This window comes from Pseudopodoces humilis, chromosome 7 (assembly GCF_049639895.1).
Source record: "Pseudopodoces humilis isolate 2021_Gansu_Grassland_sample_001 chromosome 7, ASM4963989v1, whole genome shotgun sequence".
In the NCBI taxonomy this organism is placed as follows: domain Eukaryota; kingdom Metazoa; phylum Chordata; class Aves; order Passeriformes; family Paridae; genus Pseudopodoces; species Pseudopodoces humilis.
The window spans coordinates 41,286,146-41,312,331 of NC_142206.1; the positions used below are offsets into that span (position 1 = coordinate 41,286,146).

General features: G+C 45.3%; 3 protein-coding genes across 11 annotated transcripts in view; 1 reads left to right on the forward strand and 2 right to left on the reverse strand.

Moving 5' to 3' along the window:
* The window catches only part of POMT2 (protein O-mannosyltransferase 2), a 27,512-nt gene extending 22,720 nt beyond the window's left edge, over nucleotides 1-4,792 (reverse strand). For all 3 annotated transcript variants that reach the window (XR_015772868.1, XM_014249682.2, XM_088057215.1), the window contains exons 1-6: nucleotides 4,584-4,792; nucleotides 3,824-3,908; nucleotides 2,928-3,032; nucleotides 2,590-2,698; nucleotides 1,586-1,694; nucleotides 23-182 (exon numbers count right to left, since the gene is read on the reverse strand). Coding sequence is in view for 2 of the 3 variants with exons in the window: in XM_014249682.2 (XP_014105157.2) it covers nucleotides 23-182; nucleotides 1,586-1,694; nucleotides 2,590-2,698; nucleotides 2,928-3,032; nucleotides 3,824-3,908; nucleotides 4,584-4,792 (777 nt within the window). In the remaining variant the exon portion in view is untranslated. The remainder of the gene's footprint in view (nucleotides 1-22; nucleotides 183-1,585; nucleotides 1,695-2,589; nucleotides 2,699-2,927; nucleotides 3,033-3,823; nucleotides 3,909-4,583) is intronic.
* On the forward strand, nucleotides 4,782-13,893 carry GSTZ1 (glutathione S-transferase zeta 1). Of its 6 annotated transcripts, XM_014250062.2 has the most exons (12): nucleotides 4,832-4,917; nucleotides 5,302-5,423; nucleotides 7,236-7,322; nucleotides 7,861-7,912; nucleotides 8,476-8,543; nucleotides 9,379-9,459; nucleotides 9,926-10,051; nucleotides 10,581-10,656; nucleotides 11,201-11,281; nucleotides 11,447-11,499; nucleotides 12,782-12,831; nucleotides 13,566-13,893. In XM_014250062.2, the coding sequence occupies exons 3-12, from the start codon at nucleotides 7,308-7,310 to the stop codon at nucleotides 13,690-13,692; spliced, it is 729 nt and encodes a 242-aa protein (XP_014105537.1). In that variant the 5' UTR covers nucleotides 4,832-4,917; nucleotides 5,302-5,423; nucleotides 7,236-7,307; the 3' UTR covers nucleotides 13,693-13,893. The 6 variants fall into 6 exon arrangements, with proteins under 6 accessions (XP_014105536.1, XP_005520288.1, XP_014105537.1 ...); XM_014250064.2 differs by lacking the exon at nucleotides 11,201-11,281; XM_014250065.2 differs by lacking the exon at nucleotides 7,236-7,322.
* An 833-nt stretch (nucleotides 13,894-14,726) lies between these two features.
* Nucleotides 14,727-22,744, reverse strand: LOC148184014 (uncharacterized). Of its 2 annotated transcripts, none has more exons than XM_088057217.1 (13): nucleotides 22,516-22,744; nucleotides 22,009-22,185; nucleotides 21,650-21,755; nucleotides 21,017-21,139; nucleotides 20,266-20,500; nucleotides 19,249-19,272; nucleotides 18,343-18,465; nucleotides 17,619-17,806; nucleotides 16,688-16,887; nucleotides 16,298-16,389; nucleotides 15,938-15,992; nucleotides 15,179-15,276; nucleotides 14,727-15,027 (listed from the first exon to the last, which is right to left on the reverse strand). In XM_088057217.1, the coding sequence occupies exons 1-13, from the start codon at nucleotides 22,626-22,628 to the stop codon at nucleotides 14,813-14,815; spliced, it is 1,749 nt and encodes a 582-aa protein (XP_087913343.1). In that variant the 5' UTR covers nucleotides 22,629-22,744; the 3' UTR covers nucleotides 14,727-14,812. The 2 variants fall into 2 exon arrangements, with proteins under 2 accessions (XP_087913343.1, XP_087913344.1); XM_088057218.1 differs by lacking the exon at nucleotides 22,516-22,744 and adding an exon at nucleotides 22,327-22,419.
* Between the last annotated feature and the right edge of the window lie 3,442 nt (nucleotides 22,745-26,186).

The following is a 26,186-nucleotide window of genomic DNA, read 5'->3' on the forward strand; positions in this document are numbered from 1 at the left end:
AAGAAAAGCCTTTGAAACTCACCAGTGACAGGCTAAGGTTCCCCAGCAAGTCCCATAGGTCATAGACTGTGTTCAGGCCAACCAAGAGGACTACAAAAAGGCCAACAAATTTTACCCCCATTGCTCCAGCAAGGCTCACACCAGTCAGACTCAGCCAGAGCCACCAGGAGGCAGAAAATGGCCTGCAGGACCAGTAGAGCAAGTCAGTAAATAAAATGATGGCTACATGAATGGGTATCCTGCTATCACAAAAATAAATAACAAATAAATTGCCCCACAAAATTATAGTCTGTCTTCTCAGGAACCCATAAGAAGACAAAAAATAAGTTCTGCATTTAGTTTAGAATCATGCAAGGATGCTGGTTTCAGATACAGGCTTGTGAAGCCTTGATACCCCAGATCTCCCATTCAAGGATGGAAACACAGCCATCAGGTATAAGCTAAAATACTAGTGTGAAGAACTACATGGAAGCTCTGAGAACAGAAACAAGAATTTTGCTCCAGAAAGTGCAAACTTCTCTCAGAAATTTAGGACATGGGGAAGAACAAGAGGCAAAGACGAGCCACCCTTACTAAAGCAAGAAAGCCTTAGAGGAAAAATCTATCCAAAACACAAACAAATGCTGCAGCAAAAAGCAAACAAATTATAAACTGACATAAAATTGAACCATAGCAGAGAGATCAGAAAAAATGACAGCAGAATTTAAAACCTTTTTCCTTCTGATTCCTAATGCCTTGACGCTTTTATTTCAACTAGACAAAATCGCCATGACCTGCTAAGCAACACGATAGCTAGAGCTGGCTTTTAATTTTCAGAGTATCAACTACTTTGACAAAAGGATTAGTTCCAATATATGAAAAATAAATTCAGGTCAAAGCACACAGAGCTGATCAAGCACTGCCCTGTAATTTAGTGCTTGCATTCCCTGGGGAATGAGCTGTAGATAAGGATGGCCTTGGATAGCTGTACATGATGCTGCAGGCAGCATTTCAGCCACATGAACTGTAGACACACTAAGATTGATACAATCCGTTCTTGAATGTTTCATGAAATAAATAACAAAGAACTTCAACTTTTTATGTCTTTGAATTCAGGATGCATTTCAAGGAAACAACTCTGTGCAGCCCAGCCACAAAGAAGGCTTCTGACATATCCCAGCACCTCTGAACCACCACCCTCTCTGGATGGGTCTATAGCAAATATCCATAGCAACTTGACTACTTTATTCAGAATCACACCAGCTATATTTCCTTCTAAGTTTTTGTGGCCATTTCTCTAAATCAAACAAATTACAGCAGGATTTTTATAGTCAGTATAAAGTCAACAGAAAGTATTGCGACTGGAGTACACCAATTTACCTGACAGTCACAGGTAAATTGGTGTACTCCAGTCACAATACTTTCTCCCTAACTACACAAACCGTCACAGTAAAAATTTCTCTCTGCTATCAACAGATATATTCACCTTCAAATTTCCTGAAATAATCTCAATTCAACTATTCACACATCACCAGTGGCAGACATTACTTTAACTGTGCGAAAATTAAATACCTATAGTTTAACAAAATTATCATCCTTATCTTACCTGTCTGCACAGCTGTTACATTTCACCATACTCAGAACAGCTGCCATGAGAAAGAACATCAGAATGGGATCCAGCAGAATATATTGGGACAATGTAATACAGCCTGTATCTGCAAAGAGATACACAGCAATGTCAGAAAAACTTGCAGTTCCAAAGCGCATCTAAGATTGTAAGAATTCGGTTTCCTCAGTGTAGTCAAAACAAGAAGAAGACAGGAAATTTTAGAAACAGGAGATTACAGCATTTCATCTCCTACATGGATAACAAAGAAAAAAAACAAAACAAAAATAAAAATAAATACAAAACCAAAAAAAAAAAAAAGCAGTGAAATCTGTGAAATACCATTTGCAAAGTACTGGTAACATATTCGGATGGAGAGGATTACAGCCAGCAATGATCTACCTAAGGCACCACCATGGTCCCATAGGATGCCAGAGGAGAAGTCATCTTTCAGACTGTACCTATAAATAATGAATATGGCTTTGATACTTTAAGTCTCCATTTCTCAATACCTGTATGTCCTCTAAAAAACTCTTATTTTGGTAACTCCATCTACAAGGTTAATTTCTCCACTTGGCTCAATTCAACAACAGATTTTATTAATTTCTTATTGTGAATTCTTCTAAAGTAATGCAGGGCCTGTTAAACATCTCTGTAATTCATATAATTCACATGGAAAACCCCAATATTTCACTAGTGGGCAAAATCATTCCTGACCATCTGCCTTATAAAAATTTTTAAAATTAAGGTGCAATCTAATCCAATACTGTGGTTATGTAAGTAACAGAAATACCTATGAACTAAACAAGACTGTAAAATTCTTAAGGGGACCACCAATAAAAAAGCCTCATACATATTTATATAAAAAAATGTGGAATTACTTTGCTTTTGTGAAAGTCTCTCGCTAACCCAAATATCCTCTGGTTAGGTAACACATGGTAATCCAGAAATTAAATTATCTGAACAATTAAGATACTCAAGTTTGCTGTAGCAGGAACACCTACCAAAAATAAGGATGAAAGCCGTGAGTAAGGCTGCTGGCAGTGACTTTGACAGTTCCAACACTGTGAGGTAGGCAAAGGGAACCAGGCAGGAGCCAAGAAATGCACAAAACTGCAGGAAAAGATCATGGGAGAAGTTATAATCCCACCCACAGTGGACAAGAGCTCACACCCATTCCCCTTTCCTTTCCCCTTCCTTTTTCCCTCACCTCCCCTCCTCACCCCTCCCCTCCCAAACATATCTCTGATCTGATCAGGGAGAGCTGTTCTTAAGATGTAACACCCTGTATTGAAAGGCACAGGAAAGCAAACCATCTTGACACTAGCCTGCAGAGCCTTACCCCTCTCATCCCTATGTAGTTGTGCTGCTCGTATCGATCCCCTGGCTTTTGGAAAGGAAATGTACCATCATATCCACTAAGGTAGCCAGCAAGTCCAATCAGCATCTGTAGAGAAACGGTGAAAAAACTGGTCAGAAAAATCACACTGGAGGAAAAAGTATCCAGGCTAGCAGCAAGTAAGGTTTTTATAGAAGCCACATTGATCCAGAGGACAAGTAATTCAGACACATCATCCAAAGAAGAGTTTATTTACAGAAATCATATGCATACAAACTGCCCTTTGCCTAAAGGCAAAATCAGAATTATTTTTGCAACATACTGTAAGGATGACTGCAAGGTCAAGAAAAATACCAGGTGTGGGATAGAGCAGAGAGAATTCTGTAGTCTCCCATAGCTCCCTATCCCTTTAATTTCAGGAGAGTCAGTCTGAAAGGAAGATAACCTTGACAAGGCAGGAGGATGCACCTTCATCCACACTATACTAGTTTTAGCACACTGTTGCTAAAATAAGTTAATTTACAGAACAGGAAATCAGTGTTCTCAGGGTCATTTGTGGCAGGCATCTCATTTGCTCCTAAGTTATCAGGAACTGTTTCCTTCCTTAAAAATACAGGTTTCTACTACATATGCTCTCCAATGGTCAAATTGATTTTTTCATGTCAAGCCTTTCAAAAACTCATCATGCAATACTGTTTGCTTTTCTTATTTTTGAAGCATTTTTTGTGAAGGCAGTAAGTTGCAAGTTGAGGTTCTGGACACAATGCAAACTGCCATGATGTCAACAACAGTTATGAAGGACTTTGTTGTTCACCACATCCCTTGGCCAGAAGGCAGAGGCAGACTTTAATTGACCCACTCCTATGGCTTCTGAAACATGTAACAGAAAAGCAGTTTACCTTCCCCAAAGGGGGATGGACATCAAAGAAGAAGGTCCGATTAATGTAGTAACTTCCCATCTTCCCAAAATGAGTTTCATCCCAACTGGAAAAAAACACACCAACAAAACACAAATCATAATAACCAATCTGCTACAATACTGAAGAGAGTCAAGAAGAAAAAAAAAAAAAATCCAGGAAGGTCTTTTTACTTATGCTTTTTATAGTATAGAGGGTTACTACCATACGAGTATAGCATTCCATATGAGACAATGCGTTAGACTCAGTGGGAAATCATAGAGCACTGCCATTGTAGGAAAGGTCCTTTTTTCAAACAGTTTGATATTATCACTCTAAAACCTCTAAACCTCTAAAAAAAACCTCTAAAACTCTAAAACCTCTGGTTTGCCCTTTTGATTCCAAATTGCCTTAGCAAGATTAAAAAGTCGGCCTGCTGCACAGAGATCCCCGAAACCGGCTCCCCGGGACGCAGAGCCCTCCCTGCAGCACGTCCCGAGAGCAGCGGGGAGGGCGCAGGGGCCAGGCCGGGCTGGCCTGAGAGCGCAGCACATCCTCGTGGCCCTCACTGCCGTGTCCCGTCCACCTGCCGGCCATAAACAGGGATCCTTCCCATTCCGGGCAAGGCCGGGCGGGGAGGGGGCGCGGGCCGGGAGCCAGGGCGCAGTCCCGGCCGCGGTGTCCGGGAGGAGGCGGACACGCACCCACCCGTACCCCGGGCAGCGCCCGGCCGGAGGGGCGCACGCCCCGCCCCGGCCCGTACCATACGTGCGGCGGCTCCCGCAGGCGGTGGAAGCGGGAGGCGAAGCTGAGCAGGGTGACGAGGGCCAGCGCGGCCGGGCGGGTGGCGGCGGGCGGGGCGGCGGGACGCTCCGGCCGCTCCGGCCCCCCCGGCCCCCGGCGGGGCTCCCGCTGGCGCGGAGGCATCCGCGGGCACCCGCCGCGCGCTGCTCCGCGCCGGGCGCGGCGCATCCTGGGCACGGAGCGCGGGCGCGGCGCGGGGCACGCCGGGGGATGCAGTCCCGGGGATGCGGTGCCGGGCAGCAGCCGAGCCCTGAGCGGAGGCCGGGACGGCAATGAGCGCTGCCGCCGCCAAGGTACGCGGCGCTGGCTCCGCGCTCTCCCCGCGGGGCGGGAGGGGAGAGGGGGCGATGGCGGCGCCAGAGCAGGAGAGAGCGGGGCTTGGGGCGGCGGCTCTCCGCCTTCGGCCTGCGCCGGCCTCGCTCGGTTCGGCCTTGTCGCCGGCTGTGGGTTCTGGTGCCCCGGCACCCCGGGAAGGCCGGGCTGGCGGTTCCCGGGGCGACCGCGCCCCCGCCTGCAGCCGTGTCTCTGTCGCAATGGAAAACAAGGCATTTAACCCCTTGCTAAATAAAATGCTCTAGTGTGTTAATGCTTTTAGCGGTGATACTTACCATATTTTATTCGCGTGCAAGTGCTATTGAAGAGATACTAAGAATTTAGGAGTAAATCTGTTCTTTCAGCTTTACATTTGAAGTCAGCAGAGTACAAGCAGTGACTGTCAGGCACCGAGGTGTCCCCCATGCCAGCCCCCAAGGAGCACTGTCTGTGTGCAGGCTGCTGGGCTTGATGGCTCTCAGGAAAGGTGAGAGATTCGGCCTTCCCAGGTGCATCCCACATATCGCCTGGAAAGAGGTAGCCAGAGTAGACCGTACTGAAGCAGACAGGAATCCTAAGAGGTCAACACACTAAGTTTGGGGTGTTTCTTCTCTCTTTCACAACAGGGAAGCGCGTTTCCCAAATTTGTACTCTGGACTGGTATTTAAGCCCACATTTTCCTCACTGATTGCCAGAAATGAAAACAGAACCAAACCAGAACTCTCAGAAGACATCAAGCATATTCTGTCCTCCTGTTACCATCCCAGCTCCAGTCTAAACTGCAGGTTTTGGGATTTTATCCCACAGGGTAGTAAATGCAGGAAATTCTTTCCTGAGACTTCCCTGGACCATGCTCAGCATTTCCTCCGAGGAAGACCCAGTGTCACTCTGGGTTCTGTCCATGGAGGACAAAACATTTATTCTGTCTCTAGTCCTAGCTGTTTATTTTTGCCTATGATCTGCCCTGCTGCTAGGAGCAAAACAGCATAAACTCAAGAGACCACTCCATGCCCCAACCTCTGGAGACAGTTCCCAGCTGAACGATGAGTTGGTTTCCATGTTCTTTTTGGTGAAATCCCCCAGGGCTTTGAAATTACAGAGCAAGGCAATTAGCTTAGCACAGTTTATTCCAAATGATACCAAAGGCTGTAAAACCAAAAAAGAACTGCAGAGAGAATCAGGAGAAATGTCTGCTGGCTGAAAGGGCAGAGTCCAAAATAGATGTGGTAAAGGACATGGATTTCTGAGCCAAAAAAAATCATTAGCAAGGTCCTCAGGGAAAGCAATTAAAATTACTATCTCATGAATGCTCTGTTTATCTTTTGAAGCCATAGTTCTGTTCCTTTCCCTGAAACTCAGTAGGCTAAACATTTGAAAAATTAACATAGCTGATATTTCTAATGCCCTGATCCCAGAAGAAGAGAATTTAAGAAAATCAGTGAATGCTTTGTCCACTAACGTGTTACAACTACTGCCATCACTTTCCTCCTCACTTATAAATCTGAGTAATTTAGTCAAAGACATACCTTATCTGAAGATATTTGAGCCAATCAAAACTGAAGGAGAAGCATGAAGTTTACAGAGGACTGGAGCACATGGATCATATGTGTCTCTGGTTTTCTGTTTACAGACTATATGAGCATATCCCTGCTTTCTTTTGTCTTTCTGCCAGTCTCTGGAAAAAGTTTTATGCATTTTTGGAGGGTAGAGACACAGAGAGATCCATGTCATGCCATTGGAACTGTGTAAGCAAGGAGAGACATGATTACAGGTTTATTTAGAGACATACATGGGTACCAATTTCTTGTGCAGAAAGAAAAGATTGTGACACAAAAAAAAGCAATCTTTTATTTTACATAGAGTCGGTCTGAGAGCAGAGTAGCAGCTTCTCTCATATCTGCAATGTAGAAAATCCTCTGTACTGGCCAGTACTGGTGGGAGGTGGGCTACAGGAGCACACTAACGAATCTCCCTGCAAAGGCAGCCCATTCCCAGAGCTAGCAGTCATTCCCTAGTGAAACAAATTCTGCAAGCAGATTTGGTTTTCTTTTATTTGTTCTCCAGGATTAGATTCCTGCATTGACAACTGGTGACAGCATGGGAGGCTCTCTAGGTATCTTGTTTCTGGATGAAAAACTACAGAAATAAGAACAGTTCCTAAATGTGCTTCCAAGCTTAAATCTGGTTAATGGTTTTGGTATCAGGGCTGGGAGAGGGTGACTGCGGTGACTCAGGATTGGCTGGGTTTTGTGCCCTGAGCACAGATTAGGGGGCATAGTCCTTTCCTCATTGGTTTTAGGAGAGAAGCCTTCCCCCATTCCAGCTGAGTTAAAAAGGAAAACACAGAGCTTTTTGTGGAGACAACTGCATCATGGCATCTGAAAAGGTGAGAGTTTGGACAGGGTGGAAGCATCGGGGAAGGCTGCCTTAGTGTTACAGTTCAGGTAGAGATGAATTATCTGCCTTTGTGGCTTTCAGCTCGAACAGCAGAAGCTCTTCTTATTTGGAAAGAGATCTGGCTTTTTCCCCTGCATGGCTGGAAAAGCTATTTCATGCCATGCAAATACCCAGTGCAGGTGCTTCAATGGCACAATCAATACAGAAATTGTTTCAGAAATCTAACATGGGATAGAAGTTAGCAATATTGGATAGGGACAAAGAGGGACGCTTAATAGGGAATAATTTGTACATTGCTGGAAACATCAGGTGCAACTGGATGATGAAAAGGCTATTATGAGAGACAGTGATAGTACCTGCATGCCCAAATCAGGAAGAGTTACTTTAAGAAAGAAGCCTTCTCTCCTCCAAACATTGCTCTCCCCTGTCATAACAGTTCCTGAAATGCCTTCTGTTCCTGTATTCTCCTCTTTACATACATTCTCTGGTGCTCCCAGCATATAACCCTTTTATCTTTCTCTTCTCAGCCGATACTTTACAGCTATTTCCGAAGTTCCTGTTCTTGGAGAGTGCGAACCGGTAAGATGCAGTGTCGATCTCTTTTTTGTCTCAGTATTGCAGTATCCTTCCCTAACCCAATTAATCAATCACTTATTAACAGAGATGTCAGCAAACATGAGTCTGGAACAGTGAGGAAGGGGGGAAGGAGGGGAAGACTGCTGCTTACCTGGAACAGGTGGAATAGAGAGGAACAGATAAGAGGGCTTCATGACACTGCCTCAGACTCTGGTCTGCCCAGGTCTTGAGAGCTAAACAGGGCTGGGAATGATCCCTACTTGTACTGAGACAAAGTTTTTACAGGTGAGCACATGGTCCCCTGCCCTCTATAAGCCAAATCAGGAAGGGCTGTGCTGCAAAGAGTTGCAAAGCTTATTTTGAAAAACACAGTGGTTTTGCCAGGACTATCTTTAGTGCTTTGGGCCTTCATTTGCCAGAGCTCTGTCTTCTAAGTGGACTCAGACTACCCTCCTTGAGGGATGGGGTCTTTTTTCAAATGTAGATGCTAACATTTCCCTGAGCCCTCTACCAATGAAACTGGTCCCAGTGTAGCTATCTGAAGCTATACACTCTGCTCTCCCTAGCACTGGCTCTGAAAGGAATTTCGTATGACCTGGTACCAGTGAACCTCATTAAGGATGGAGGGCAGCAGGTAAGGATAAAAATACCACAGCTCTCTCCAGGGGTACTGAACTTGGGGATCATTAGGAGACTTGGGATTAGCACTAGAAAGTTCACAGGCAAAATTACTAAATTCCTCACCACTTCTGTGTAATTAATAGTTGCTTTCAGCCAGTATTCCCTGGCATGTGAGACAGGAGGAGCATATGACTGCAGGAGACTAGAGGCCTTCTTCTCTCTCAAACATTTGTGACTGAATCCATAAGGCTGAAGATCTTTTGCTTACCATGATACAACTGAATATGTCTGGAGCACAGACTTCAGAGAAGCTGCCCCACACTTTAAACAGACTCAACCTCATTCAATTAGCACCAGAAAATGCATGGAGGTGGGGATAGGGGGATGTCCAAAAGATGCTAAATGATATTGCAGGGGGCTGCAAAGGGCCTGCAAAAGGAAGAGGTGGGTTGCCAAAAGAGGTCTTCACCGAGATCTTACTTGGGCGTCTATAGGAGGGAGTTGTGCACCTCATAGTACCACTGGCTCAGTGGGCTGGTATGGGCTAAGGCAGAGTTGGACAACTGAGACAGTAATGGTGGCACCAATGCAGTACCACCCATTCTGGGCATTGCAGTGGTGCTTTATCAAGAGATAAGGCAGTCTGGCCCTGGTTGCAGTGATCCCTGAGCCCCAGTGAGAGCTTAGCTGCAAGACTAATAAGTACAGTATAATTTACTGCAAAGATTAGTATTAGAGAGAAAAAAAAGAGGTAGGGAAAAAAAATTTGGTAACTGGGTCCTGGGAGAAGAAAACAAGGAGGAAGAATTTCTTATTGCTGTAGAGTAAACTCAGTTTTGTTTCCACAGTTTTCTGCTGAATTCAAGGCACTGAATCCAATGCAGCAAGTCCCAGCCTTGAAAATTGATGGAATCATCCTTTCTCAGTCAGTGAGTTATCAGCTACATCCATATCAGTTAACCTTTCACTCCAGCCTGCTGCCCAATCTGGATGGGATGGCTTTGTCCCATATTTTTCCCCAGAGCTCTCACCTATACATTGGAAAAAGAGATGGCATTTATGATCCCACTTGGAAACAGAAATAGCAAATAGTCCCTGATGGGAAACTACTGCCAAGGATTTAAGTTCAGTTCTGCTTTGGTTCATAACTCCACCTTTCACTAAGCAGTTTGTAGTCTGACTTCGATGGCTGTTTCATGATTTGCCTGAAATTATAGCTGGACCAAATGGTCACAGGCAGATGTCAGAGGGGTTATTCTGTTCCTTGGATTGGTAACAAGCTGCCTTCAAAAGCTGTCGTATTCTCTTGGATCAGCTCCCCTTTCCCAGGTGTTCGGGATGTGAAGTTTTCCTTGGCTCTCCAATAACCTCCCATTATCTCTTTGTTCATTACAGCTAGCTATAATTAATTACCTAGAAGAGACACGTCCTAACCCCAGGCTCCTGCCCCAAGATCCAAAGAAGAGAGCCCAAGTCAGAATGATCGCTGATCACATTGTCTCTGGCATTCAACCACTCCAGGTACTGCCTTGTCAGATCCATGCAAATGAGAGAATCAGAAAGGATTTCTGCCTCTGAAATTCTCAGTCTCCTTAAATTGTTACCAGCCAACTGTGTGGCAGAACTTCAGATTGGTGTGCTAGCAGATGAAATCTGCTTAACCTCTGCCTGACCATGCTAATGGCAACAATACAGTATTTCCAACACAGAAAATCCTATAGCATCCCAGAGTTCTTTCTAGAAAGAGCTGAATCCATATGGTTTTACTGCAGAGACTAGGACATTTTGGGATGAAGAGAATTGAGCAGCCCAAAGGGAAGAGGTAAAGGGATACCCTGGCAACTGTTACAGAAGGGTAGTACCAAGAGAAAGATACAGCAGGGTGCATGATTCAGTGCAGGTGAGGTCAGGGCTAACCCAACCAACACAACTCAGGCCAGGGGTTCAGCCTTGGCAACTCCTTATCTCCCCTCTCCTCCACTGGATGACACAGTGGGTAAGCAGTGGCCAGCAGTAGCCATCTAATGTAGCAATTGCTTTGCCTTCACAGAACCTGAGTGTCCTGAAACAAATAGGGGAGAAAAAAATGGAATGGGCTCAGAACTGTATCACCTCTGGCTTTCAAGGTACATCCCACATCCAAAATGATCAGTATTTTGGCTGACCTTAGAAAATACTGCACCACTGGCATTCTACTTGCCTTTTCAAGTAGAACTACAGATATTCCTAGGCTGGTGTACTGGCAGAGATAGTGCTCTTCCTGCCCAGTCTCTTCTCCAGGACTGGTAGATCCCCAGGATCTGAGAGGAAAGATGTACACAGAACACTTCCACTGTTGCACCTGGAAGAGTGGAAACCTGGTGCCATCTTGCACACTATAGCAGCTGATTCATTCTGAAGCACAAGGGCTCACAGCACTTCCAAAGTTCTACATAGATAGATAGATATGCTTTTGTAATCAGACATCTAATGGCAGACTCCCACAGAGTCTTGCAAGTAGCAGGGTACTTATTTGCCTCTTTGAGAGAAATAAAGTGCTTTTGGTTCCCTCAAAACGCTTTCCCCATGTGCTGCAATGACAGGCCCATCTTCACTTCTGACAGACACAAATTGACTGAACTTTTGCATTTTTCCTCTCCACAATCACGTATTTCTACATTACCCTTATAGTATTTCAAGTGCAGTCTGAAGCAGCTGAAGTCACCCTGGGTCCAGAAAAGCTGAAGGACCCTAAAGACTACCATAACTATAGTAAGATATCTATTCCTTCTAGTTTCTGTCCCAAAATGCTCCTTTTTCATACTCTGCTCAGGGTTAAGATGCCCTTGTACACAATTCCCAGTCTAGAAAGTGTTTTAGTGTCCCTTTCAATTGACTTTCCAATGCCTCACTCCAGTGTACCACCTCTCTTGACAGCACTGGAGCAGATTCTGCAGCAGACTGCTGGACGCTACTGTGTGGGGGATGAAGTAAGTATCTGAGAGAGTCCTATGTGCCATCGCAGAACTGAAAACCCCAGAATCTTCCCCTAAAATAGGAAAGAAAATCAGTAAAGGAGACAAGAGCACAACCCCATCCAGTACCTAGAATTTCATGCAGTGCCTTCACCATAACAAAAACCAGCTGCAAGGATCCTACTTAGGCCATTACTGACTAGCAGAGAGTTATGCAGGTGTTTACTTGTCCCTGCCTACAACCTGCTGATGGCCAGATTCTGCAGCTGTATCTATGATCTGGCTCGTACTCAAGGATATGGAAAAAGATATTTCATCTTTATGGGATTTGGACTTCAACATGTCCTGTCATAGGGGCAAAGCCTGGCTCAAAAAACATAGGTTCAGTTCTCAGCTCTGTTCTATGGAACCTTTAACCAACTTTGTATTTTTCTGCTCTGATCATCCAGTTTTACTATGGACAGATTTCACAGAGCTCATGTAAAAGCTGTTCTGGCCCTTACCAAACTAGAGGTAGCTCAGGCATTTTCCATTTATTAGTTCTGCTAATAAAAGGTAAAAGAGGTAAAAGAGGTAAAAGATCTTTCCTATAGAAGCCTTAGGGAAAAAAGAAAGCTCCTGCATTATGCTGGGATGCAGAGGACTGTCTAGTAGCAGCCTTATGGAGCCCTTGGCAGGTGAAGGCTACTTACAAGATCTAATGCTGGAGAATAACATGTGCTCTGAGAGGCACCCAAGGCTTTGTGACCTGGGGAGCAGAGTGGGGGCAGCTGCCTCTTTCTGTGCAGATAGGCAGCCAGCAGCACTGTCCTTGAGTCTTTCAGATTGCAAGTCTCTGAGCCTGTGTACAGAGGCCCTATCACATATCAAGTCTTGACATTGGCAGGACCTGCTTGATACTCCTGCAGTGCAAACAAGCAAAATTTACTTAACTTTTCCTAGCCATGCAAACACCCCCTCCCTCCATCACCTCCATCTGCAGCTTGCCAGCAGACCTGTTTGCTCAGAGGCAGTTGCCATAGAAGCACAGTGTCCTTGAGGTCATGTCAATGATCAGCTGGTAAATGTAAAGCTCCCTAAAAGCTGATGGCTTCTACTAGTGACTGCAATGAAGTTCTTTTTCTTGTACTGTTGATGTGTTATTAATGCTGAATTAAAGAATTAGATCATCATGACAACTCCTCTGTACTGGCTGATAAAATAATTTCTGTCCTGGTCTCAAAGCCTGCCACCACTGGGAAGTATGAGGGAACAGGCTCTGAGTTACTCTAACCCCTTTTCTCTGCTATATTTGCAGGTTTCCATGGCTGATCTGTGTTTAGTGCCTCAAGTTGCCAATGCTGAAAGGTAATTAAGGCTAAGCTTGAGATATTCTTCAACACACATACTTATGCTAGGCTGTCAGATCTTACCTTCTGCTGCTCCTTTTGCCTCTTATAAAGTATCCCTCCTCCATGTTTCTTCTCTCCATGAATTTTCCTTTTTCATAAATACTGTCTCTTTTGGAAGTAAGGAGTTGTGGTCTCCTCTTAGAGGCCCCTGGGTAAACCTGATCTGTGACCTTAGAAAAGCTGAGGTTGCCCACACTCCATATTCTCTGTCCCTGTTTGCTCTATTCTCACACTGCACACAGGAGGGAATGATTAATCAGACTATTTGTTTCTAGCCTTAAACTCATACATACAGTGGCTGTATGATTCCAGGAAAAGTGGTGTCTTCTTACCTTTTACTGCACATTACGTAAAAATCTGGTGAAGATCACACAATCACAGAATGATTTGGGTTGAAAGGGAATTCTGGAGGTCACCCAGTCTAATTTCCCTGCTAGAGGAAGTGGCACAGGATTGCATCCAGCTGGTTTTGAGTACCTTTAGAGATGAAGCCTTTACAACCTCTCCAGGCACTGATTAATCTCTCTAGAATTTGTTTTTAAACTTACAAGGATCAACTTTTTCTGTTAGTGCAAATGCCTGTGAGATTCTCCCATACTAGGCAGGCCTATCACACTGCTCTGTACTTCTGCTCACTCCTGCACTGGCTCTCCAACTCATAGTACTTCACAAATTCTTTTCCTTTTACAGATTCAAAGTGGACATGGGTCCATATCCCACAATAACCAGAATAAATAAAGCTCTCTTGGAGTTAGAGGCCTTCAAAATAAGCCACCCTTCCCGGCAGCCAGATACTCCTGCAGAGCTGCGAGCTTGAAGCCTTTCTACTCATTAAATCTAGAAAGCTGGCATGATAAAGAAGATAACACCTCCAATTTGAGTAGGGAAAGACAGAAGACCTGGAAACAGTGTAGATGGCTTACAGGAGCTGTGACTGTGCTGGAACACTTGCAGCTACTCATTTTTTCTATGCAGTCTATCTCCATGAAGCAGATTAAAGCAGAAGTATCCGTTATGATCAGAAGTTCCCTCTGTACGGCTTTGGGTTGGGGAATGTGGCCACAAACAAATGTGAGGCATTGAGCCAATTCTGTATTCCCCACAGGGGTTACTTCTTTTTACCATCTACAGAAAGAGCATCAGGGAATCAGCGTACACAGTGTGCTTATCCTTGGAGCCAACTCAGAGCCACAGCAGAGTCATCAGTTCCATGGATATAAACAATAAGATCTAGTCTCTGATGGAAGATAGCTTAACCCTTCTTGGGGTATTGAAAAAGCCAAGTCAGCAACTCTGTGACCCCTTGCAATAACCAGAGCACAGAATTTATAAAAGGTCTGCCTAGAGAAAAGCTAGGTGATTGTGACAGCAAGACACAACCAACTCTCTCCCCTACACTGAAAATTATTCTCTTCTTTTTCCCTTCCTCAGTTACCACTCTAGGTGTTTTCCTAGCCTTCAGCTGCAGACTGTTGCCCAAGGGAATCCCACCCCAGATTCCCTCCAAACCAGAATCATACCTGTACCTATTACGCTGAGGACAAATAGCAGCAGTAAATACTATTCCATTCATCCCAAATGAAACCAAACACCTAAGTCACCTTCAAAGCTGAAAGTGCCCTGGGAATTCCAGCTAAAAATCTGTAGGGAAAAAAGGGAACCTATAACCTTGTGTCTGTGTGCTTGTGCAGGCTCAGCTCAGATCCCACTGAATGTTTTTGGCACCTGAACCCAGATACTGTATATCAGGTACCCTAGGAGAACAATACCCATGGCCTTCAGACTTTATAAACCCACAATCACTTGTACCAAGGTGGCATTCACCTACATACAGATACCTGGACTGCCATGTTGCTTGGACTCATTTATTGCCATCCATATCTGTATTTAATCTGGTGAAGAGACTTGCTGTTCAGGCTCATTCTGAGAATCATGCATTATCCTAGGTCCAGCTGGATCTTGACTGTGCTGTTATAAAAGGTCCCAGCACAGTTGGAGCCCCCAAAGACCAACACCTTGTGCAGGTTCTGCTCCTCTTTCTTCTCCTTGTCCATATCTATTAAGTGGGCAGGAGTCAGGTCAAGCAATGTGTGGCCAGCTCGGGGAACAGAGCAGAGGTCGTGGTGGATCACTGTGCTCCATGAAAGAGTATCTGAAATGGAAAGGGGATATCAATAATGACAAGCCCATTCCTGGTGCAAAGGGATGACACAAATGGACTAGACTAGGTGTTCAAAAACACCACTGCAGCCCCAGAGTCACGTTCAGCTATCAAAAGCTGTATTTGCAGGAGAGTCACTCACCTAGGTGGAAGACAAAGGCATCATGGAAGGCTCCTCTGGCATTGCAGCCTTCACTGATCAGAACCTTCTGGTCCGACACAGCCAGAGCTGCATGAAAACTGTGAGTAAAGCAAAGTCAAAAGGTGGCTACAACAAAACCTGCTTGGATGGCCTCAGCAATGGGCAGGGATGGGGGCTTTAAGCTGCAAGAAGAAAATTGATTTCTGCTTCTCTCTGCCCTGATTTTCAGAATAACCCTAAAAGAGAAGTTTGCCTCTGCAGGGCAGGCCACAATCAGGCCTGAAGAGGAACTCATTATCTCAAAAGGAGCTATCAAAACTCCTATGCTTTGCTCTGTGGGATGAGATAGCAGGTTAGCTGGGCTCTTCATTAATTTAGATCATTGTTACAGTGAGCAATTCTGTCCCTTTAGGAACAGTATAGTCCTGGTACAGGAGTTTGTTCCTCTGTGTGGCACACTACCTCTCCACACACTGTGAAGACCAAACAGCAGGCCATACAATTTACTAGCACAGGGCAGAAGACTTAGCCTAACCTGAAAGACAGATTTCCAGGGAGGCTAAGTAATATCCCCCAACACCATACTAGCACCATCAAGGACAGCACAGGAATTCCTGGGCCCACAGCAGAGAGAAGATCCACGTATTTTGACTAGTGGGACAGAGATATGCAGCTGGGTCTGATCACAAGCACTGTTTAAATCTGGCTTCAAAGAAGTGACAGAAGAAGACAGCTCCTGGGTCTGCAATAGAATCTTACCAACGTGCAGAAGGCTGTCCTGCCAGCAGGGGGACTGGTGTGTACTCCATGAAACCTGACAGACCAAGAAAAGGCAGGTGACATGTCAAAAAACCTCAGCCTCATAACTAGACAAAAACCCTGCCACATCAACAACCTGTCTTCTTTATTACCCAACTTCTTCCAAAAAAAGCCATTGTTTTTTCTTCATCCCCTCCCTTATTGCCCCAGAAAGGGCTTTTTTTTAAGCCATAGTTTTTCATCTCCATTGTCTAGTCAGGAATTTGTATAATGTTATTGCTGTTTTCCCATTGAGCACACCTCACTCCCTGTCTTGGAACAGACCTTCCCAAGGCAGACACATGGCACAGACTTTCTTACCCAGATCCAGAATGTGCATGTCACTAAGGTAGAGAGAAGTCCTCCGACCCCCAAAAATCAGCAGCTTGTTTTTCAATAGAGTAGCTGAATGCCTGGGCAGAGAGCAAGCAAATGAATAAAACATCTTCAGCAAGTTCCCAAAACTTCTGTTTTAGCCTTGGCCTCTTCTACTGTGCTGCCATAGCTTCAGTCTACACCTCGGACAGAATCCCATCAGGATTCACAACAGGAGGTACTGAGAATCCCATTGCTCTAAACACAGCCCTGTCTTAAGGAGTACATGGTGGAAAATAATCGCCTAATACTTAGAAAATCACACTGGTGTGGGAGGGAATGTAAGCAGAGGTTTTCTGCACTATTTTTTGATAGCTGGAATTAGAGCACTCTCACCCAAGCCTAGGTAGAGGTTTCTCCCCTTCTGAAATGGGCTGATACCAAATCTCATGCTCTGGATTGAAGACATAGAGCACATTGCTGCAGGGTGCAACTGCCAGTGATGCCTTTCTAGGGAAAGTTCCTCCAAAAACAAAGAGCTCCTTGTGGTAGATAGTTGCGCTGTGGTAGGTGAGCACTGGTATCCTCCCTTTCGCCTAGAAAAAGTTCAATATATATTTGTTACAAGAAGTGCATTATTTGCTGCATGACCCATAGGAAAGGGGCCCACATCATGCAGTGAGTTTGACAAGTCTCAATTTTCACTTTATTGGCTTCCCAGCCAGATCTTTGCTACGCAGGCAGACAGTATGTTCTTGGCATGCTCTACACCACCAGAATGCTCTGATAAGAAAAGGAAATCAGCCTCCCACACCTTCCTCAGAAGATGTCAGGGAACAGAACTCATGGTAACTCATCCATGCTTACCCTGTAAAAGCTACTTTGTGCTTTACCAGGAAAGAGACAGTCCCATGCTGACAAGGCTCAGAATTCTGCTGTGCTCAGGGCAGTTCCTGATTTGAGAAGACTGTCTCTTAACCTCAGCATCTGGTGCAGCTCTCAATGGCACCGTATAAAATGAGAGGCCACTTCCACTGCTTGTAGAATATGTCCCACCCTTGAGCTTGGTCAGGCACAGCCCTCTGCAGCAACCATTTTTTCACATTGCTTCATGCCTTGTAGGCACAGTACCTGGTTCCTGTTCAGCATGTGGCTTTTCAACACAGCCTCCTAATACCTGTCAAACCCAACTATACATCTCAGACAAGCTATAGCAACAGTGGAACAAACACTATTGGACTAAGGAAATGGGTGCATTGACTGCCACATTCAGACAGAACCTGCCACCCCTCCTGCACTTTTGTCTTGGAAGAGATGCAGTACTCACAGCCACAAGGAGCCATTTCCAGGTGACTGTGTCCAGAATGTACATGCTGCTGTAGTCTTTGTCCTCCCTTATGCCCCCAAAGATGTAGATACGCTTGGTGTCAGGGTCATAGGTAGCTGTGTGACCATGCAAGCATGATGGCATGGCATTCTGTAGCTGGAAACCCACTGGAAGCCATAAATCACTGTCTGTGGGAGCAACAGCAGACACATGGTGTGGGAATTCAAAAACACTCTTGATTTCTCTAGAATTTAAAGAATATGCCATAAATTTTTTACACAAAACCTTGCTCCCTTTGTCTCCTCCTCTCCTTTGATTCAGGGCTAGAGGGAACTCATACAGAATTGTTTCTGTAAGGAGTGATGGGGAATAGTAAGGTGAAAGAGAAGACCAGTGAGGCGCAGAAAGACACAAGACACTGGAATTGTATCTCACACTTCCCCACCAGTCAACACACAGACTGCAAATGCCACTGTTGCTTTTCCCCCTTAAAATTCCATCTCTTTCCAGAACTTGTACCTTAGCTCCTAGAGGGCTCTCAAGTACATTCCCAGAGCCTCACAAGGTGCTTTATGCTGTCAGCTCGGCCTCGAGACATGCCAGGCGTGATGCCTTTGCTGTCCCCTCCATCTGCACAGAGATGCCCAAGTATCCCCTCCCATCTCCATGAGCCATCCTCAAGTCCCACTGTCTCCATTGTTTTTGACAACCCTATAGTACCCACCAGTTTCCAGCTTCCAGAAAGCATCCCTGCAGGACTGTTGATTGACACCTTCTCCACCAATGAGAACAGCTGTCCCCAGGTCACTGAGGCACATGGCATGGCACCATCGAGGGCTGGGACTGCCTGGGGAGGGAAGAGCACAGGCCTGTGAGCAGTCAAACAAGACACCCTCAGCTCCCTTCCCTGCTGGGGAGAACAAGCCACCTGAATGCTCAGAGGGGGGAAATGGTAAGGCAAGGGCCCCATGTCCCTTCCCTCTGCAGGGGAGAAAGACATACCTCCCTGAGCAATACTTTCAGTTGGCTTGGGGGAATAATTGCTGTACTTAGAGAGAACTCAGGAGGAAGCAGTAGCTGGATGCATCCAAGCTGCCACTTCAGACATGCTTGGATGTCCCCTATTTACTAGCCCATCTCCAAAAGTGATATCCCAGTTGTGCTACCTGCCCCATACTACTCCTCGTGAGGGAGGGCTACCCAGGGACAGCTTGTCAGTGTCTAAGACAGAACAATCAGAAGCCTGGAGCTGCTTCCAGAGGTATTCCTTGTACTGCTCTGTTCCTCCTCCCTTCCACCCCCAAGCCCCTGCAGTTGGCTGAGCAAGCTAAAAAAAATACTTTTTAGTCAAAGTCTATTTCATATCTTACCTTTTTTCCTCAAAGAGCTATGTACCCAGAGGTATGCCTGAGATTCAGAGGGGCTAAAGAAACATATTTGAGAGCCTGACAGTACTGGAAGCACTGATGGCAACTGCATGAAAAGGAACAGTATATACACACAACCTACTTGTTTTTGATCACTGGGGAGATACAGGATGAAGCATGAGAGGCTTCTGATGTTGAAGGGAAGGAACACCACCACTGAATGACTGAAAAGACAAACCAGGATCTAGGAACCAAATCCTCACCTTGCAACTCCTTCACTGCCAGATCTGCAGAGGGAACACAGAGATGGCCTCATAAAGCAGCCAGAAGACATACTGTGGAAAGTGATCAGCTCCACTGTACAAGAGCCCTTTGACCTTCCTCCAACCTCCAGCACAAAGCTACCTCACTGCAACAAACAAGGTGCAAGACCAAGAATCATGAACTAAGTCTCATCAGAGGAAATGCAGAAGATAGTAGGAGCAGGGCACACTTCCTCTGACTGCCAAATGCTGTTGCCATTGCATTTTACCCCTCTGATGGAAGTTTGTTTCCCTGCTCACACTGCCTGCAGCAGAAAAATCTTTATGATGGAGCTATATTTGCCTTTATGACAAGCAAGCCAAGTCCCAGTATGTAATTTCTTATGGGGACCACTAAGTTACTGACAAACTTTTACACATAAACTTGGTCACACTCTGGAGCTGACTTAGAATTCCCACTCCAGAAGCCTAAGGCTTTGTTTCCAAATCCCTTGGTACCTTCTTAGTACTCAAAAGTCAGTACAATTATACTATATATATATATATACACACATATATTCCTTTCCATATTTTCTATACTGTAATAATAACCAATGTCTTCTATGGACCAAGTGGTGTGCTGTTAGTAGGGGTACAGAGTAATGCAGCTTACAGAACATCACAGTAGGTAATTTTCTTGTGCCTCAATTTATTCTTTTCTAAAACAAGACTAACAATATTTGTCTTAATTTAGAAAACACTTTTACTTGGATGAAAAGATAGGCATTATGTCACAGTAAAAAGTGGTGACACTAAGAATATCCCATGTTCCATTTCTGGCCTTTTCCCAGCAGGCAAAAACTCATCAAGCAGCTGACCCAGGAATAAAGACCATTCTTAGTATTTCAAAGCCAAACATACAAGCCCATCATGCCTTGGAGGTACATAGAGAAAAAGACTGAGAAGGTGCAGCCCAGCAGCATTGACAGATCATTCAGACAAGACCTGTAAAATAAAGTTGGAAGCTACCAGAGTTACCTTCTTCATCAAGATCTTTCTCAGATGCTGTGGGTTCAAATAAAACTTTTCTGGGCTTTTTGGAGTGGACTCTTGGTGGTCCTTGGTTGGGACTCTTCCTCCAGGCCTCACTGGATTCCACCTTTGCAGCTGGTGACTTCAGGGTACAGGGTACCACCACAGTCCTCAGTGGTGGTTGGATGTTCTTCACAGGTCTGGATGCTCTGGCAGCCACCTCTGAGCTCTGACTCTTAACCTGTGACATAAGCCCCAGTCAAATCAGCCCTGAAGAAAGACACCTGAGGCTACTGTGAATTGCATCTTACTGGGTCAGAGATGTGGTAACTGTTGTTAAGCTCATCATCCCATTAAGTTTTAAGAGCCAACATGCCATCAGTATCAGCTGCCAAACAGATGCAGAGCAATACATCTATCTGCTGCTGTGTGATGTAGGCAGCATTCAGACTGCTAGCTGCTGGGCACAGCTAGAACGTGGAAGGGCAAAAAGGCTATCTGTACTAGGAATGAAGGGGATTAGTTGACCATCCCACCAAGAACTAGTATATCCAACATTTAAAAAGGCATTTCAATGGAGAATATATCTTGCTTCAGCACGACAGAAACTTTGGGTCCAGAATTTGCTTAGCCATATCTCCACTGAAAAAATGGCAGCAAATGTTTCAGCTAGACGTCAACTGAATGGCTACTGGTGAGGAAGAAGATACTAAGAAAAAAGTGAAATAACAAGAAGATGACTCCAAAATACACATACCCCAGTAGGATCCTCCAGGTCCTGACCAAGTGGCCTATCATCTGCTGGGAGTACTGGTGACTGGGTGGTCTCTGGTACAAGAAAAGAACGGGCGGGTGTACTGCTGGAGACACCTCGGAGCAGCTGCAGCAGAAACAGCGACAGAATAAAAGGCTGTAAGTGTGCTAGCCTCCATTCAAAGGCTCCATACAAAGGATGAGCAAAAGCATGTCTTGTGAGGGACAGATTCTCTGCAATGGAATAAACTACCTTTCAGCCCCCACACCAACAAAACAAACTAGGAAAAGGAAAGCCAAATGCTTTTTTTTAGCAAGATCCTAAATCCATTGGCTTCAGCTCAAGGTACAACTATTTAAGTACCAAAGTTCAGGAGAGAGTGGAACTGAAAGTGAACAGCTGTCTGCTGCCCATCTCCTGCAACACACAGGGTGTTCTGGCAAAACTGTGTTCAGAGGACAGGCCTGAAACATCACAGAGGTTTCAGGCTAATCACAGACGTGCATTAACAGGTTCATGTTTGTCAGCTCAGAGTAGCATAGAAGGAAAAGGAAAGCAGAGAGAAGAGGTTCTGGGGCTGAGAAGTAACAACATTTGGGACCCTAGACAGGAAAAGAGGAGAGTCAATTATTTTACCTGTCCACTGACAGTCAGGACAAGCCTCACAGGGTTGCCTTTGTCCATCTCTTTCAATGAGGCCATGAAAATATCTGTTCTCCAGTCATCTTCCCACACCAGAGACCTGCACAAGGGACCATGGCTTTTCAGCCCACAAGTGACACTGACCAGGACAAAATTCCTGCTCCCATACTAGATGATAACAGCCCAAAGCCAAAAGAGATCTAACCCCGAAAGCAGCCAAAAAGAATCATTGCTAGAGGGAAACACCATGGTGGAGGACCAATGGGCCTGAGCAGCTTTTGTAGAACAGCACCAGAGATCAAAAAGCTTTTCCAAGATGCCCCTCCTGACACCCTGGCAGCTCCTGCTGTAACCTGCGGGTGGGCTCCAGCGTGCCGACCCGCTGTGGCGCGACATCTGGGGACACCAGCACATCCACTGCGATGCTCGTGTCCGGAGAGTAACAGCTCCAGTCTCCCAGCCCGAACACCACCAGCTGCTTTGGCAATGGCAGTGGCAGCCAAGCCTGGAAACCCATCTGGCTGGACTGGCTGCAAGAGGAGGGAAAAAAAACCAAGAGATAGTAATCAAGGAGAAAAATAAAAGGTGGAAAAATATATGACGACTCCTGAAAACACGTTTATGCCAGGGAAGGGTGAAAGGAGAGGGCTTGTGTCATTTAAAGACCAAACCGTGTAAGGATGCCGGGAAGGAAATAACCGGTGGGAAGGGAGAACCGCCAGGGGCAGGAGCAGCGCAGCCGCTCGGGCAGCGGCATTTCCAGAGGGGCCAAGGCATGGCGTGCAGGTGCCCCGGCCCGCGGGGAGCTCAGCCCTGACAGGGACCGGCCGCGTTCGCGCAAGGCCGGGGCCGGGCCGCACCTGCCGAGCCGCCGCGGCGGCTCCCGCAGAGCCCAGAGCACGTAGAAGGCGAGGCCGCCCTGCCGGACGCTGCCCGCAGGCCCCGGCCAACCCCGGCGACAGGAGCGCAGCATGCTGAGAAGCACGGCGGCACCCCCAGCGCCGACATTAAAGCCCCGCGGCGCAGGGGGGCGGCCCCGGCATCCCCCGGCCCGGCCCCACAGCTGCGGAGCGGCCCGCGGGACCCGCCCTGCCCTCAGCGCGGCCAGCCCCATTAGCGGCAGTGCCGGCGGCAGCAATGCCAAGCCGGGAGGAGGTAGGGGGGAGTAGGGTCGGCTGATGAGGCCTTCCGAAGCTGGGACCAGCCGTGCCTTCGTACCAAATCAGCCTCTACAAAATCACTGAATTAATTAGTTGGAAAAGACCTCTGAGATCATCGAGAGCAGCCAATAACTGAACTCCACCGTATCAGCTAGACATGGGCACTACACATTCAGTCCTTCCTTAAACACCTCGAGGGGTGCTGAATCCACCACCTCCCCATGCAGTCCATTCCAGTATATAATCACCCTTACTGTGAAGAAATTCCTTCTAATGCCCTTGCATAGTTTGAGACTATGCCTTCTTGTCCTGTCACTGGCTGCCTGGGAGATGAGGTGAATTCCCACCTGGCTACAGCCTCCTTTCAAGCAAGTGATAAGGTCTCCCCTGAGCTTCCTTTTCTCCAGCCTAAACAACCCCAGCTCCCTCAGCCACTCCTCAAAGGACTTATGTCCCAGACGTTCACCATTTCTTGAGCCCAAGCCACATGATGTTTCCCAGAGAGAGATAATTTGTTTGCCAGTTCCTAAATCAGCATACACATTTCTTGTAGCCTTCATGAAAAAGAGCAGGTGTGAACCTTGCTTCTCTTACTCTGCAGTCAGGGCTCATATTGAAGGCAGGATGGTGGCAGAGGCAGATACTCCTTGAACAGTAATTACATGTGTGTATATGTGTGTTACTACAGAGGCTCCACTGGGTAACTGATACCACCTGTATAACAATGAGTAGCTCTGCTAAACTTAAAACTGCTGTTGATAATCAAACACTACTAAAAGCAGTGACAGGAGTTCAGCAGCCAAAGTACAATATTCTCCCTATTCACCTGAAACAGGGAAGAGCCACTTCCCTGGCACAGGCAACAAAACCTGCTGCAAGACCTTCACAGAGTAACTCATGATCAGAGTGTTTCTGCTGCAGCCCATCCACAAAAGTTACAGATGGGGGAAAGGGAGAGGCAGAGTGGAGGTGGATGGGAAGAACTAATGTGAAATTTTGCCTCACTTCCCTGCATCCCCACAGTTTATCTTAGTTTTCCTCTTGGCCCTAGGTCTGAGCCAAGCACAAGGATGTATCTTGTGTGCAATGCAAATAAAGTAGCTGTAGCACTGTTTCTCTTTGGTGGTCTTAAATTGCAATGAAACATCTTTAACTTGGCAGAATCATCTATTCTTTGGATCAGCTCCTGCCCATCAATTAATTTATAAAAGTGTTCCAAGGGAACATCAGACTAGAACAGAGAATTGAAACTCAGTAGCACTTGTCCTACCAAACTTAAGATAGGTGAGAAAAGATGATTCCTGCTACAGGCTTCATTCCTCATTTTGGCCAGCAAGTGCTTCTTTCAGGACATGTAAGTAGAGCCTTTGTAGTATGATAAAGCTGAGGGGCAAAGCAGCTGGGAGGAGCTGTGAAGGGCACTTTTCTCTAGACAATTTAATGAGTATCTGATAACTGAAGAGATGTTTTTAAATCCTCCAGATTGAAAGCTGAAGTTACAAAGGATCTAGGGGATCTCTGCAAATGGAGGTGACAAGTAGCAGTATGAAGAACTGGAGGGTAAAGTATTCAAACTCTGCCTATGTCCATTATATGAGCTTGGCTACTTGCTTGTTCCTCTCCAATTCCTCAAGCATTCAGTACAATCTCATAAAAATATTCCAGCAAGTCATTTTAACACACAAAAGATTTTGTGGCTGGAACCATTATCACGAGCTGACAACAGAGCATTTTCCTATCCATTTGCATCAGAATCTCCTGCACATTGTGAAGTGTATTTTGTGTATCTGCATCTTTCTTTGCTCCTAAAACTAACTATATTCTTGTTTTGTTGGAAGGTCAGTAGTTGAATTTTTTATATCAAGATATTCACTAGCCTTAGAAAGAAGACAAAGTTCTTGGTTGCATAGTGAAAAGTTTATTTAAAGGGAGTAAGTTCCAATATATTACTACAAATCAACCACAACACACCAAATATAAACAATACAAACCAATTGTAGAAGGAATGCAAGCACACTATAAATATAGACTTTATATATACCCTTCAGAAAGAGTCCAGTGCCATTTTTTTTTTTTTTAATATTCTCTTTTCTATTTAAAACTCACCTCCTGGTGAGCACATGAAAAGCAAACAGTTGGTGCTGAGTACTCAATTTTGAAATCACAGGACATCAAAAATATTCACATCACATACATAAGGACTGACAAACAACCATCACAGTTCACAAGAACATAGGTTTGAAAAAGGTATGACCAGCTACAAGATGCTCCCCATTGAAAGCCTGTTGCTAATGGCTTGGAGCTGTGAGTGGAAAGCACCTGATTCCCTCTGAGGAGAGCTGTTCCCAGGAGATCCTAGAGGTTGCAGGGAGGCCATCTCTAGCTATTTATCATTTCCAAATGATAAGTAAACAGCTCCTAAATGTCAAGGTCATTACTTGGCAAGGTCTCCTTAGCTCTGAATTTTGTGGCTGGCATCCTGCTTCTGGCCCAAGGGACTTGACTCACCAGTCCAGATGGGTTTAAAACAGATAACCCTCACTGATGTCTCAGAAAATTCTTCCTTTCTCCTTTTCCAATAAAGGCTACATTTAATGTATAATGATTCTGAGAAAGCAACATGTAAAATCCAGAATGGAAACTAGAAAAGTCAAGGGGACACAGATCCACAAAGTTTCAGAGTAAGTAGCCAGACTGTCTCCAGACAAATGTGGACTATTCCCGCAGAAAACTCTCCTCCGTGCGATATACATTTGAACTCTGCTATTTTATGTACCTTCTAAAATTTTATTTAATTGGTATTTACTGCAAATCAGCTTCTTTAGATAAATGCCTTAGCACTTTGCTAAACTCCTGTCTTCTTTCACAGTCTAATTAGCAATGTACTTAACACAATCAGTTCTTCATCCTGCCAGTTGTGACATTCATCATTCATCTACATGACATTGTCACATCCAATATTTTCCCAGATACGAGAAAAGGAGAAATAGTCTTTCCTTTTACACTTGTAGATATTAAAAAAAAACCCAAACAAAAAGCTTTGTTGCTTTGGTCTCTCATCCACACTCAATATGCATAAGAACACACCACTCACAAGTCAGGATTTCAACACTCTTTTTAGTGAAAATTATGAAAGGCCATAAGAAACACTCTTCTAATATCTATCTAATGTTCCTCTGGTCCTTGGGTTTAGTGTCAGCATATCAAAAGGAATAGTCCTCTGGTGTTCCTAGACATCTGACAGCAGCATATGAAGGCAAAGAATGTATGGCACCAGGAAACTCAAATACCATTGTACCACTCATCTTACAGCAACAAGGCCATCTATGAACAGATTAGATCTCCAGGAACAGTCTAGAGGGGCTCTCCCT